At 47.3% G+C, this 12,938-nt stretch overlaps 1 protein-coding gene across 2 annotated transcripts in view; it reads right to left on the bottom strand.

Annotated features, from left to right (window-relative positions):
• Positions 1 to 12,480, bottom strand: part of SPRYD3 (SPRY domain containing 3) — a 149,624-nt gene extending 137,144 nt beyond the window's left edge. For both annotated transcript variants that reach the window (XM_029595057.1, XM_029595056.1), the window contains exons 1-5: positions 12,402 to 12,480; positions 10,289 to 10,435; positions 9,141 to 9,216; positions 6,836 to 6,960; positions 6,497 to 6,632 (exon numbers count right to left, since the gene is read on the bottom strand). In XM_029595057.1, the coding sequence (XP_029450917.1) occupies positions 6,497 to 6,632; positions 6,836 to 6,960; positions 9,141 to 9,216; positions 10,289 to 10,416 (465 nt within the window). In that variant the 5' untranslated portion in view covers positions 10,417 to 10,435; positions 12,402 to 12,480. The remainder of the gene's footprint in view (positions 1 to 6,496; positions 6,633 to 6,835; positions 6,961 to 9,140; positions 9,217 to 10,288; positions 10,436 to 12,401) is intronic.
• Positions 12,481 to 12,938: the final 458 nt, after the last annotated feature.

Here is a 12,938-nt window from a genome sequence, read left to right on the forward strand (position 1 = left end):
TCAGGCGCAAACAAAAGTATGCTGGATTTTAGTAGATACGCGCGTAGCCGCGCATAGCCGCTAAAATCCTGGATCGGCGAGCGCAAGGCTGCCGATTTCGTGTAGCTGGAGCGCGCCAAGCCGCGCAGCCTGCCGCTGTTCCCTCCGAGGCCGCTCCGATTTCGGAGCGGCCTTGGAGGGAACTTGCTTTCGATTTCGGAGCGGCCTCGGAGGGAACTTGCTTTCGCCCTCCCCTCAATCTAACCCACCCCCCCGGCCCTATTTAGACCCCCCCCTACCTTTGTCGGGGGATTTACACCTCCCGGAGGGAGAAGTAAATCCCTGCGCGCCAGCGGGCCGCTAGCGCGCCGAGACGCGACCTGGGGGTGGTTCCGGAGGGCGCAGCCACGCCCCCGGACCGCCCCGGGCCGAAACCATGCCCCTGGGCCCGCCACATCCCGCCCCCAAAACGCCGCGCCGATCCGACACGCCCCCCTCGAAAAACCCCGGGACTTACGCGAGTCCCGGGGCTCTGCGCGCGCCGGTAGGCCTATGGAACATAGGCGCACCGGCGCGCAAGGCCCTGCTCGCGTAAATCTGGGCGGATTTACACGAGCAGGGCTCTTAAAATCCGCCCCTTAGAGAATAGCCACTGCCATTAGCAATGGTAACATGGAATAGACTTAGTTTTTGGGTACTTGCCAGGTTCTTATGGCCTGGATTGGCCACTGTTGGAAACAGGATGCTGGGCTTGATGGACCCTTGGTCTGACCCAGTATGGCATTTTCTTATGTTCTTATCACTATTATCAAGGGGACTTTAAGGCAAGGCGACTTTTCAGCGAGCATGGGAACGAGACTTGGGGGGAGCCAGACTAGGTATGGGATCAAATCTTTACTGCTATTAGTAGACGTTCTGTGTCAACCACCATAAAAGAAAACAGATACAAGGTGCTATACCGATGATAGCAAACCCCAGAAAAATTATGCAAAATGTATGGGGGAACAGATAATCTTTGCTGGAAAGGGTGCAGGCAAGTAGGGACTTTCCTACACACGTGTAGGAGTGCCTGAATATGAAAAAGTTGTGGGAGGCTGTCAGTGATTTTGTCTACGTGTCAGCCCGCATTACTATTCCCACAGACCCTAAAGTTTGCCTGCTGCATGCACCTTTCGATGCAGGCTCCTCACATGCACAACGATGGATACATCAGGTGTTCTCTGCTGTTAAACGTGAACTAGCATTGTGGTGGCGTAAAGTTGAAGTACCCTCCCTGAGTCACGTTTGCTCTAGATTAGAAAAAGTATTTTATATGGGGAAGCTGACAGCTATTAGATGTGATCGCCTGCAGTTTTGAAAAAGCATGGCAGCCCTATTCTAGCTGGAAGAAGGGAAGACAGACCAGCTCCAGCTGATAGGCATACGTATTAGACTCACTATTTGGGATTTAAACTGCATGGCATATATGTATGGCACGAAGCTATCCATATCTGGGGATACTAATACCCTCGTTACTACATCCATTTTACACCTATATTATCTGACTTTGTAAGTAAGTTATCACCTTACACTTAGATGTGGTTTTAGAGCATTGTAGATAGGTAGTGGATGGGCGGGGACAGAAATTAAAAAACACACACAATATGGAAAAATAAATGGCAGCCAACCACTATATAGTTAGCATGTTATTATATTTTATATTATATAAGTTCACACCACTGTAAAGCATTGTAATGTACTTCGTTATTAATGTCTGTTCATTTCTCTCAGAATTCGTGAAGGCTGATCACAATATCGGAATGTAGAATGTAGACAACCTGTTTGTACCACTTTATGTTGTGTTGCCAATAAACTAAAAAACATTCCAGGCTCTGGATACTTGCAACACCAACAAGCGCTGAACCTATGCTTGTAACGTGAACACGCTCTCCCCTGTTGGGAATACCCTATGTTTGTATCGAATCGAGCTCCCAAATACTCGAGATTCTGAGATGGAAGTAGATGGCTCTTTGCGAAATTCACCACCCAGCCTAGAGATTCGAAGACATGAATCACCTTCCGGACTGCGGTGTGACAACTGGCCTCCAACTTTGCCCTTATGAGCCAATCATCGAGATAAGGGTGCACCAAAACCCCCTTGCGCCACAAGGCTGCCACCACTACTACCATGATCTTGGTTAAGGTCCAGGGTGCCATGGCCAGCCTGAATGGGAGGGCCTGAAACTGAAAATGCTGGCCCAGCATCATAAATCTCAGAAAATGCTGGTGATCTAGATGGATGGGAATGTGCAGGTACGCCTCCATTAAATCCAACGAAGCGAGGAACTCCTGCCTGTGCACTGCTGCAATTATGACCTCAGGGTTTCCATGCAACATCTCGAAACCTATAGTGCTGCATTTACCCGTTTTAAGTCCAGAATGGAGCAGAAGGTGCCCTCCTTCTTCGGAACCATGAAGTAAATGGAATACCGACCTTTGCCCCTTTCCTCCAGAGGGACTGGTACTATGGCCCCTAAAGCCTGCAACCCGTCTAAAGTATCCCGGACCACCCGACGTTTTTCCAAAGAGCTGCAGGGGGAGACTATAAAGAGGTTGTGAACGGGACGAGCAAATTCTAAAGCATAACTGTCGCTTATGACAGCGAGTACCCACTGATCCTTTGCGACTCTGACCCTGTAGAAACTGGTAAAACTGCCCCTAAAAAAGGAACAAGGGAATGGGCTGGCCTCTCCTCATTGGGAGGATTTTAGCCCCTGGAGCTCCTCCTCCTATGGACACTCTGAAGGGCCGATAACCTCCCCGAAAGGCCAACGCCCAAGACTGACTGCGGCCTGCAAACTGCTTTTGTGATGTTGAGGAACCCCTCGTATGACGAGGTCTTCTGCCTTCCCTAAAACATGAACGGGACGGAAAGGATTGCTTAGACTTAGGCAACTTGTGGACCTTATTGTCACCCAATTGTTTTATCAATTGCTCTAGGTCCTCACCAAACAAAAGATGTCCTTTGAAAGGTAGGGAAAGTTGCGCAACATAACAGCCTCCAGGCCAACACCGCAGAGGCCATAAGTCGAGATGAGGGCTGCACCAAGTCATACAAAGTATCCGCTACGTATGCAACTGACGCCTCCAAGCGTTCTGTGCAACTCCCGTCCACCCCTGGCGTTGCCTGATCCCCCTGAAGCTGCTGCACCCAACGCAAGCATGTCCATTGCATGAATCTGGAACAGATGGCCACCCATAAACTCAAAGCAGATAGTTTAAAGATCCTCTTTAGTTGGACCTCCAGCTTGCGATCTTGAACATCCTTTAAGGCTGCAGCCTGCACCACAGGAATAGTCTTTCGTGACTGCCGACACTGCTGTGCCGAAAGTGGACACAGCGAAGAGTTCTAAGGTCTGCTCAGGCAAGGGATAAAGCTTTGACATAGCTCGACCCACCCTCAGATCGGCATCTGGAGTATTCCACTCCTGATCCACCATCTTCTGTACAGACCTGTGATAGGGGAACCCCAAATTCCGTCCAGGACTGGATCCACCCCATCAAGGTCCGAATCTGACAGAGGAAGTTTTAGCTCTAGCTCACTGAGGACCTGAGGAATTAGAGGAGCTAACTCTTCCCTCCGAAACAAACGAAGCATTTTGGGATCATCCCCTTCGGACACTGGTACCTCATCCGCATCGTCCCCTGGACTCGGGTCACCCACATCCGGATTAGGATACAGGGTTCCCAACAAAGCTACTCCTGAATCCATGGGGGGGGGGGTCTCCGCAGAGCGGACAGTCATCCATGTCGACATCACCCGAGACCCTCCTGCTGCACCAGATATGTGCAGTGGAGAAGCAAAATGAACTCGAGAAAAGGTGCGGGGAGCAGATGCTGAAGCCCTGCCACTTCCCTGCCCCTACAGAGAGCTCAGGTGAACCAGGGAAAGCCTCAGGGAAGAATCCCGTCCCCTCCAAATGTGCAGGTAGGACTGCCGGGGAAGCTAAGATGGCTGCCGTTCCTGCACCATCAGAGCCCAAGGGCCCTGACGAGGGAGGAGCTATCCCCGGCAGGACTAACATGTGCAGCAGAAACAGGACTGATGCAGCGGTGTTTCACAGGGGGGTGGAAGCCGAGAAGGCCCTCCCTTCCCCCTCCCCCCCCGAAACGCATGCCGAACAAAGGCAGAAACGGCCTAGACGCAGGGAAACCGCATCACACACGCGGCCAACTCAGCCCCGAACCATTACCATGTGGCAGGAACTGGAATCCCCCAATTACATAAACTGTCCCAAGAACGCTCACTTCGATGAAGAAGAAACCACCCGGAAGAGCCCAGAAAACTCACCGCTCAGGTCCAGCTGCTTCCTGTGCTAAACTTCCTTCTTTTTTTTTTTTTTAAATAAACTTTACAAAATAGACAGGAGCCTTCCTCTCTTAAAGCTGAGAGAAGCTGTCCAGCTTCAGCCCAGCCTGAACTAATAAGGAGAGAGAGAGAGTCCAAAGCAGCTGACCAGAGCCAAAAAGCCACCTAGTCCGCCTCGTGAAAGGGAGAGATCTAAACCACCAGATTTAAACCCCACGGTTCACACTGGAGTGAGCGAACAAAACCAGCTTGTCCACCTCAACCAAACCGGGAAGGGAACCCTACCCCTGGGAGGAAGGCTCTTAACAAAAAAAGGAAGAAAATAAGAAGCAAAATGGGCAAGACACAGAAACTGCAGGTATATGCACCAGCCACCATCTGCTGGAGACAGAGAAATACTGAGGAACTGCAGGTGACACCAGGGATTATGAAGCAATGTCAGTTAAACTTTGTCTCCATAAACCCAGGAGTCTGGACTGATCCGGGTATGTACAGGGAACTCTCTCTTTCTGAACACCTTCAGCCACTGGATTTCTACCACCACCAAGTTTAATACAAACATGCATAAAGATGCTATCTTGTCTGCAAGCTCTTACCACGAGGCTTTTTTTTTTCTCTTATTTACAGTGAAGACAAGCATAATGGGTTCAATGGTGCTGGAGATTAAAGTCATCCTCACACTGAAGACTGTTTCAGAGCAATCCTGTCAACAGCATTAAAACCATGCTTCCCAAACCTGTCCTGGTAACTTCACAGCCAGTTGGGTTTTCAGGATTCCCACAATGAATATCCAGAAGATAGAACTGCAACATTAGAGACCCAGTACATGCAGATTTGTTTCATGTATATTTATTGTGGAAATCCTGAAAATCAAACTGGCTGTAGTCACTACACCAGATTTGAGAAGTCTTGCATTATACAGCTTGAGAAAATACTGAAACTATCCTGAACACAAAAGATCAGCACTCAGTTCAGGAACTGAACTGAGAGAATGCTAGGTAAAACTGGGCTATGAGGCACTAGTACCCTATTCAAAATCCTAAACCCCTCCATCCCCAGCCACTACTTAGGCTATTAATGCTTACTCCTTTCAACCTGGAATGGACAGACATTTAGCAGCCCTGCAGGCTAAGAAAGCTGCTAGAGGGGACAGTTAAAAGAAAGAAAAAATCCCTGTACAAGACTATACAATTTAAACCAAACAAAGCAAAATACACTTTCACTTAGGAAGATGGTATAAAAGAATCTCAAAATGAGGTTTAACCCAACCTTTTCAAATCCAAGGCATGCCTATGTTAAAACGTGTGGCACACCAACCTCCACAGGCCAAGCATTATAAACAACATGAAGGACTCGTACGGCAAAAGAAGAGCTAGGGAAGTACTGAAAGTTCCACCAGTCTTTTCCAAATTTGAAGACAGGGAGAGAGGGGACAGATGCGACCAGCTCCCTCTATATACAAGTACAGGAGAAGAGAGGTGTGGTGTGGGAAACCAATTCAGTTAGTTGCTTTGGTTGTTACAAATAGCTGCCAGAGTGCCTTCATGGCTTCTGCTCCCAATATTCAGCATGAGTCGCATCCAATCCTCAGTACACACTTTCCCCATATCACTCGATGTGGGAATAAACAGTGGGTGGAAGGACTCAAAGGAGGAGGTATTTGATATGGAAGATGGGGTGCAATGTGTGCTGCACAAAGTAGGTAATTACTGGGCATGCTGCCCAGTAATTACCACACTCTGTGGCTCATGCTGTAGCTAGGAAGCAGCATGGATGATTACACATGTTCTCAGAAAGGAGCTCCTACATGTTTATGAGCCACTGCTGGTATAAGGTGCTAAGAGCAGAGCCCAAGTGATGGTCTGCATCTGACCTGTAAGCAGCAATGATTTTTCTTGGGCACACCTGAACAAGTCTGAAGGCACACCAGTGTGTCATAGTACACTGGTTGGGAAACTTGTTTGTAAACCTGGGTCAAACCAATTAGTACATGAATAATCTAAAAATACACCAGTTAAATTATTGAAGCAAAAAATAGCTCCATACATAATGACAAAACAAATATCCTAAAACAGAGCAAAATGTCACTCTCTACTCTCACTGGGTTCACATGATTAAATTATAGAAAAAAAAAAATGATAAACATCTGTTTATATCCGTTTTCCTCACCTTCTTTCCATTTTTCGTGAAGAATATCTGAGCTGTCTGGACTTCGAAGGACACCGGCTCGATACCACAGCCTATCCGGTCACCTGAGCTGCATTTCGTTCCAAACTGTCGTCCCTTGGCCCGCCCATTGTAAAGCCTGTTGCCACCAGAAACAGAAGGAGTATGAGCCTTCAAGGTTTGGCATTGCAACCACAGGACCACTGGCAGCAATAAAACTGAACACAGCAAGAGCAAAACATGCACTCAGACTTCTGTATCTAACCTCAGCAACCATCCTGCTCCACCTTCCTCCATCACATCACCACTACAGAAAGCAGGAGAAGCTTATGCCCAACTTACTTCCCATCATCTGCATGATATGCAACAGAATCTGGCAGCCACCCCGGCTGATGGTCCAGGCTGTAGTACTGGGGCACCAAGCCGACTGCAATAGTTCCCCTCACACCGCTGTCTACTATGGATACCTAAATTATTCAATTAAAAAAAAAAGGTCAGGATTATGAAGAGTATTAGCAGATAATCACATGCCAGAGGAGCACAGGTGAGTTCAAAATTTTGTTTTCAAAAACTTAGATTTGGATACTGACAGGGGGAGCAGAGAGGAGCTGTTGTGTAAGGTAAGGCTGGCTGCTTTCCCAAATGCAAGTAGCCTGTACTTATGCTACTTAATTCAAAGAGAGAGAAGAAAGGGACGGTAACAGGGAGAACAAGTGAGAGAAAAGCAAGTTTGCTTACCGTAAACAATGCTTCCGAAAATAGCAGGGTGAATTAGCCATGCTGTCATGGGAACTGTCAGTCAGGCCCGGGAGGCGGAGCTTCCTAAGTGACGTCAGAGCTTTGCTCTCAGGCTGCGCGTGGTTTCCCGTGCTGATAACGACTCTCCTCAGTCTGTGATAAAGCAAACGTGGTCGTAGAGTTGATGTCGACTGATCAGGGAGGTGGGTGGGTCAGCATGGCTAATTCATCCTGCCATCTACGGAAACACCATTTACGGTAAGCAAACTTGCTTTTTCCCGTCAATAGCAGGGCTGAATTAACCATGCTGTCATGGGAGTCCTAAGCTCCCAGCTCGCTGACGAACAGGTCATAGGTATTGTCTTATACAGAGTGATGCCTATTAGGTGACAGTCGACCTCGTGGAGTCCGTGGACAATGACTGTAGAAGGGTTTTACCAAACTTTGCATCATCCGCCGACTATTGGTCAAGACAGTAATAGGAAGTGAACGTGTGAAGAGAAGCCCAAGTGGCTGCTTTGCAAATTGTCTACTGGTGGAATATGTCGTAGATGGGCAATGGAGGCTGCCACTGCTCGTGTTTAATGAGCTGTGGGCAGAGATGGCAATGCAGAGTGGCATTTATTATGGCAGAGTTATATACACTGGGTGATCCAGCTAGAGATGGTGCGTTTGGTTACCGGAAGGCCTGGGGCATTCGGGTTGAAAGAAACGAAGAGTTGTGATGCCCTGTGGAGCGAGTGGGTCTTTTGTTTATAGTAGGCCAGTGCTCTTTTGCAGTCCAGGGTATGCAGTAACCTCTCTCTGTCATTCTTGTGAGATTTTGGGTAAAAAAATCGGTAACTCAATTGATTGGTTGAGATGAAATTGGAAGACTACCTTCGGCAAGAAGGAGGGGTGTATCCGCAAGAGCACTTTATGGTGGTAGAATTGAAGGTATGGGCTATAGTGTACCAAGGCCTGTAATTCGCTAACTCTCCCTGCCGATGTTACTGCAGTAAGGAAGACCACCTTCCAGGTGAGGTATTTTGGATGCGCGGATTCCAGTGGTTCGAAGGGCGAGACCATCAGTTGTTCAAGAACTAAGTTTAGATTCCACTGAATCGGTAGTTTTGAGACCGGGGGGAGGACGTGTGTGAGCCCCTTTACGAATCGAGAGACCAACGGATGGATAGAGATGGGTTGGCCATTGTGCGATCGGTGAAAGGCTGCAATCGCACTGAGGTGGACTCTGACTGAAGCTATAGCAAGACCAGCCATATACAAAGTGTGTAAGTAGTCCAGCAAGGTTTCTGGCATGCAGGTAAATGGGTCAACCTTCTTGGTGTCGCACCACGTGGTGTAGCGCTTCCATTTGAAGTGATAGTTTTTCCTTGTGGACGGTTTGCGAGCTGCTAAGATTACCTCCTGAACTGTGATGGAGAAGCCTTGTTCCGACAGAAGGCACCGTTCAACCTCCAAGCCACGTTTGCTTTATCACAGACTGAGGAGAGACGTTATCAGCGCGGGAAACCACGCGCAGCCTCAGAGCAAAGCTCTAACATCACTTAGGAAGCTCCGCCTCCCGGGCCTGACTGACAGTTCCCATGACAGCATGGCTAATTCAGCCCTGCTATCGACGGGAAAATGTCAGATGCTCGTCCCAACAAAATAGTGAGGAAGGCTGTTACAGACCCTCTTAGCACACCCACATTACCTTCTCACCCATCACAAAAGATCCAACACACACAAAGTACTTAACGACAGTAACAGCTGACCTCTCCAAGGATACTACAAAACCAGGAGAAAATAAATAAATTCCCCTCAAATGAAAAAACATCTGTTCATAATACAGTTGTAAACATAGTTTCAAAAACATTCAGCCTTTTGCAGGACTACATCTCATCAGCAGAAAGAAATTAAAAATTACCTCAAAATAACTGTTGTCCTTGGTTAAAGGACGAGGGGCAACATAACAGCCAACCTCCCCAGAGTTTCCATGATAGCTATGGAATGAAAAAAGAAGCAAGTTACAGATAAATGGCAAGCTTCACAGATAATATATAAAAGGTACTGACAGTTCCATATGAAAAGTGAGGGGAGGTGCTGCACTGCTGTCCATAGAAAAGTGATGCTGCAAATAGTATAAGGGGAAAGCTGTATGTCTAGAAGCATTGTTCTTCTAGTGCTGACACTACATTGCCAAAGGTGCTGTCCTTCCAGCATAGACCCTGCAAAGCAGTAACAGGGGAGGAGCTGTCCTTCCAATGCTGAAACTAAAGCCCAGTACAAGGAAATGCACTACACTGTTGTCCTTCTAGTGCTGACAATCAGACCGATACAGTACAGTGCACGCGTTTGACGCGCTAGCTTTACCCCTTATTCAGTAAGGGGTAATAGTGAATTGAAACGCGTGTCCAAACCCCCTCCCCCCCCCCCCCCCCCGAGACTAGTAGCACCCACAACATGCAAATGCATGTTGATGGTCCTATTAGTTATTTCCGCGCGATTCAGTAAGTAAAATGTGCAGCCAAGCCGCACATTTTACTTTCAGAAATTAGCACCTACGCAAAGGTGGGCGTTAATTTCTGCCGGCACCGGGAAAGTGCACAGAAAAGCAGTAAAAACTGCTTTTCCGTACACCCTCCAACTTAATATCATGGCGATATTAAGTCGGAGGTCCCAAAAGTTAAAAATAATTAAAAAACAAAAAAAATGTTAAATTGGCCCGCGGCTTGAAAACCAGACGCTCAATTTTGCCGGCATCCAGTTTCCGAACTGACGCTGGCAAAATTGAGCGTCGGATGTCAAACTCGCTGACAGCCGCCGCTTCTGTCAAAAAAGAGGCACTAGGGATGCGCTAGTGTCCCTAGTGCCTCTTTTTACTGTGGGCCCTAATTTGAATATTTTTTTTTACCGAATCGCGCGCGCCTGTGTGCTCACCCGCTCTCCCGTGACTTTTACTATATCAGCCTGATTGCAGGGTAGTTCTTTCAGATATACTTTCTACTGTATTTTCCTTTACCAGAATATTATGTTCTCTGCCCTGTCCTCTCTTTTCCAAGACCCAAGATTTACCTTAGTGTATCCCCATCCACCATAATGTGTTTGAATCTCTCCTGATAGCGTACTGCTCGCACCTCCCGGATTTCTCGGATCCGCCTCCTCCAGTTCAAGAATCTGTAGTGCAAATTTAAATCATCCATGGTCTCTCTGCTTGTCAGTCTATGCAGAATTACAAAAAAAAAAAAAAAAAAGACAGAACTCTCAGAATGGAGAAGCATGGGAAGAAACAGGTGGTCAGGGAGCCAGACTACTTTTCTCCAGCTCATGAAGTATCTCAAAACAGCGATGGAAGGCTAACATCTAATCTCCCATTCTATAACCTATCTGAAGCAAGATAAATGGTCTTTATCCTTAATTCTCAGCAAAAGAAAATTACCATCACTGCTGGCATGCAAACTGCCAGTCTCAAAACCGGAGTTCAAGCAAAGAGTGTGCAGAAACTGACCTTCTCTACCCCTTCACTACCTCCATGTCAGAGTTGATTTTATTCATGGAGTTTGTTACCTTGACTGTTCAACTCAAACTGTCTTCCTTCTCCATACATCTCCTCTGGTTACAGAACCTTAGCTAGTCCAATTAAAAAATTTAAAAAGTGTCACTGGCAAGTCCTTTTCTGATTTTTTTCCCCAAAAGTCTTACTAAGATATAGACATGTTACATAACACTGATATTAACTATAAAGGCCTAAGGTTCATGATGGAGAACACACTGCTTAATGCAGGAAAAAAAAGAACCCCACATATGCTATCCTGAAACCAACAGACACTACAGGAGCAATTTTCAAATACTGTTCAAATTGATGCAAAGTCCACTGCTACTTTTTACCCACAAGCTTTACATCAGTACTCAAAACAGAAGTGCAAAGCATACTTTCCCTTTGAAAAACATATCCACACCTGCTCTTTTCTGAGTACTTTTTCCATAGAAAATAACAATGTAGACTTGAAAATAGAATACATGCATAATAGTTTTCTCCGCTAATTTATATGCACCCTTGCAAACACCTCCATCAACATGCAAGTTAAAGTATGTGCATTGTGAAACACATACTTTTAAGTAAATGCCATTCATTCTGTGTCAAGCCTTTTACATAGGTAAATTGCTTTTGAAAATTGCCCTTTACTTCAATTTCTGGCAGGAAGTTGTAATAAGAGATAAAACTGAAGAATGCGTTTAGAAGTGGCCATCTAAATGAAAACATTTAGGAGGATAAAATAAATAATTCTTATATTAACATATCTATGATACCTTGTACAACATGCACAAGGGGCACCGAGAAAAAAAATCTCACACCCACACTTAAGTTTACCCAGATGCATGCGTGATACACAGTGCTGCCAAGTGAAAAGTCGCATTGCAGGCTTAAGGAGCGGCGACTGATACGATTCCCCTCCCTGGCATTACTGTGCAGCGTGTGAATAAAGAAAACCATTTTAACTTTAACTCTTGAAACCCTACTTACTAGTCCTAGGGATTTGATGAATCCCAGACTTGAAAAGAAGCAGACTGGCCAAGAGAACAGAGGACCTGTAACTCCACTCTCCTCCTGCATCAGAAGGCAAATTAGAACTGCATGCCTCCCAACTCACCCTTACTGAAAGGGTGACAATCCTCAGCTTTCACCTCCATGCTCATAAAAGGCATCGGCTCAGGAAAGTTTTGCTCATGGTAGGTGCCAGGCTAGAAAGCACTTAAATTCCAAGGCCTTTCTGCATGCGCTGTTAGGTAAAGTCTGAGCCCCAGCCGAACAGCCTGCAGGGCGCGAGAATCATTTCGTCTTCACGGCCTGCGCAACATCTGTACTCTCCGCTGCTGGACACTAATTGGTACGGAGGGGATGACGGATTTTAATAAAGCAAATACCTGTCCACCTGACAAATACCACCAGCTCAAGTCCTGGAACTGACCGGGGGGGGGGGGGGGGGAGGGGCGTGGACCGCATCATCCAAAGGGTTTTCTAACGCCAGTGACTTTCGGTCACAGAAGCGGTAGAGGGGTTTCGGCTGCCCTCTGCCAATCTCGGCATCACTCATATGCTGGAAGGAGAGGAGTGTCACGCACATCCCAAGTCTGCCAAGAAACCGCGGAGAAAGAAAGAAACCGGAGTTGCCTCGCTGTCTCTTACCTCCACCACCCGTTCCACTACCGCGCCACAACTCTTCCATGCAACTCCCCGCCCGGTTCGGACGTCTCTCAGCCGCAAGAGGAGGAACCGCCACGACCCACCCCGGCCAATCCGCGAGCCTATTCCTCTGACCGGCACGGCCAGCAGCCAATCGCGAACCAGCGCCGGTTGGAGGGCAGGGCGGGGTTAGAGTGGGAGAGGGAACGAGAGAGCGTTGCGTCCGAGCAAACGCGCCTTGCTGACGCATGGCTGAGAAATCTGTGACTCACTGCTTTGGCGCAGACGCGTGACGTTTTCGAGCGTGGAGTATTGCAGTTGCTTTTGACACGCACCCTGTGGGCACTTTGCTGATTCCTGGTTTATTTTCTAGTCGCGAGGCTATTTTTTCGGAGGAGTGTAGTAGGATTTTAGATGTGGGTTGAAAGATTCAGTTGAATCTAATGTAATCCTCCTTGTTCTCCGTTGTTACTGTCTAGGAGTACATGTGGGATATTGGCTAACTTGCTGCAGCTCATGGAGCTCTTGGGTGGACAGAGG

This window comes from Rhinatrema bivittatum, chromosome 3 (genome assembly GCF_901001135.1).
Source record: "Rhinatrema bivittatum chromosome 3, aRhiBiv1.1, whole genome shotgun sequence".
NCBI lineage: Eukaryota > Metazoa > Chordata > Amphibia > Gymnophiona > Rhinatrematidae > Rhinatrema > Rhinatrema bivittatum.